The sequence below is a fragment of the Musca vetustissima genome, unplaced genomic scaffold (assembly GCF_032173495.1).
Source record: "Musca vetustissima isolate MV318-11 ecotype Yass unplaced genomic scaffold, APGP_CSIRO_Mvet_v1 utg15012, whole genome shotgun sequence".
Classification (NCBI taxonomy): domain Eukaryota; kingdom Metazoa; phylum Arthropoda; class Insecta; order Diptera; family Muscidae; genus Musca; species Musca vetustissima.
In genome coordinates, this window is record NW_026881385.1 from 9,075 (window position 1) to 10,098 (window position 1,024).

At 43.4% G+C, this 1,024-nt stretch overlaps 1 protein-coding gene across 1 annotated transcript; it reads left to right on the forward strand.

Moving 5' to 3' along the window:
• Positions 1 to 369: 369 nt before the first annotated feature.
• LOC133327338 (large ribosomal subunit protein P1-like) lies at positions 370 to 616 on the forward strand. The gene has a single exon (XM_061535901.1). It carries the CDS (start codon positions 370 to 372, stop codon positions 613 to 615), a length of 246 nt encoding a protein of 81 aa, XP_061391885.1. The 3' UTR covers position 616.
• Positions 617 to 1,024: the final 408 nt, after the last annotated feature.

Consider the following 1,024-nt stretch of genomic DNA (forward strand, 5'->3'; position numbering starts at 1 on the left):
TAATTTTTCACACACAAATCAGTGTCCATTTGAGCCGCTAAATATTGACCGATCTTTATGAAAACAGGCATGCTTATTCTTTGGCCTGATTCCCTCCTCCATGGAAAATTTCACGATGTTTGGGCCATTATTGCGGCCTCTGGAGCGACCAGAAAAACCGACAAAAATTTAGTATTTGGTCCATTTCATCACCTAAATATTAATCGATCTTTCTCAAAAACAATAGGGGTCTTCATTGGCCAGAACCCATCCTACATGCAAAATTTCGTGAAGATTGGTCCATAACTGTGACCTGTATCGTGTTTACAAATTATAATGGACAGTCCGTCTGTCCACACACATGTCTAGATCGACTCAGCTAGTCGAGATATGAAGGCCGCCAACGTTGATGTTGAACCTTACTGGCCCGGTTTGTTCGCCACGGCTTTGGAAGGTGTCAATGTTAAGGATTTGATCACCGCCATCGGATCCGGTGCTGGCGCTGCCCCAGCTGCTGCTGCTCCCGCCGCCGGCGGTGCTGCCCCAGCTGCTGCTGAAGCCAAGAAGGAAGAGAAGAAGAAGGAAGAAGAACCCGAAGAGTCCGATGACGATATGGGCTTTGCTCTCTTCGATTAAACTGGACGACACAATGGTTTGTTTTGTTTTTACCACCATCAACAAAAACAACGAGATCGGTATACTTAAAGGTGGGTCTAGGACCGATATTTCGCGGCGTTACAAACTTTTGGGGCTGCACAAAGCTATAATACCCCGACAACATAGTAGTGTAGGGTATAACAAATACAGGTCTCATTTATAATCCAAATTGGATGAAATTTGGCATAGCTTATTTATTTGGCCCAAAGACGATCCCTTTTGAAAGTGGCAAAAATCGGTTCAGATTTAGATATAGCTCCCATATATATGTTCGTCCGATTTAATGCAAATGGTGCACCAAAGCCCTTATATATCTTTCGATTTGCACGAAATTTGGCATAACGTACTGAATTGAGTCTAAAGTGATGTTTGCCAAGTTTCGTGAAAA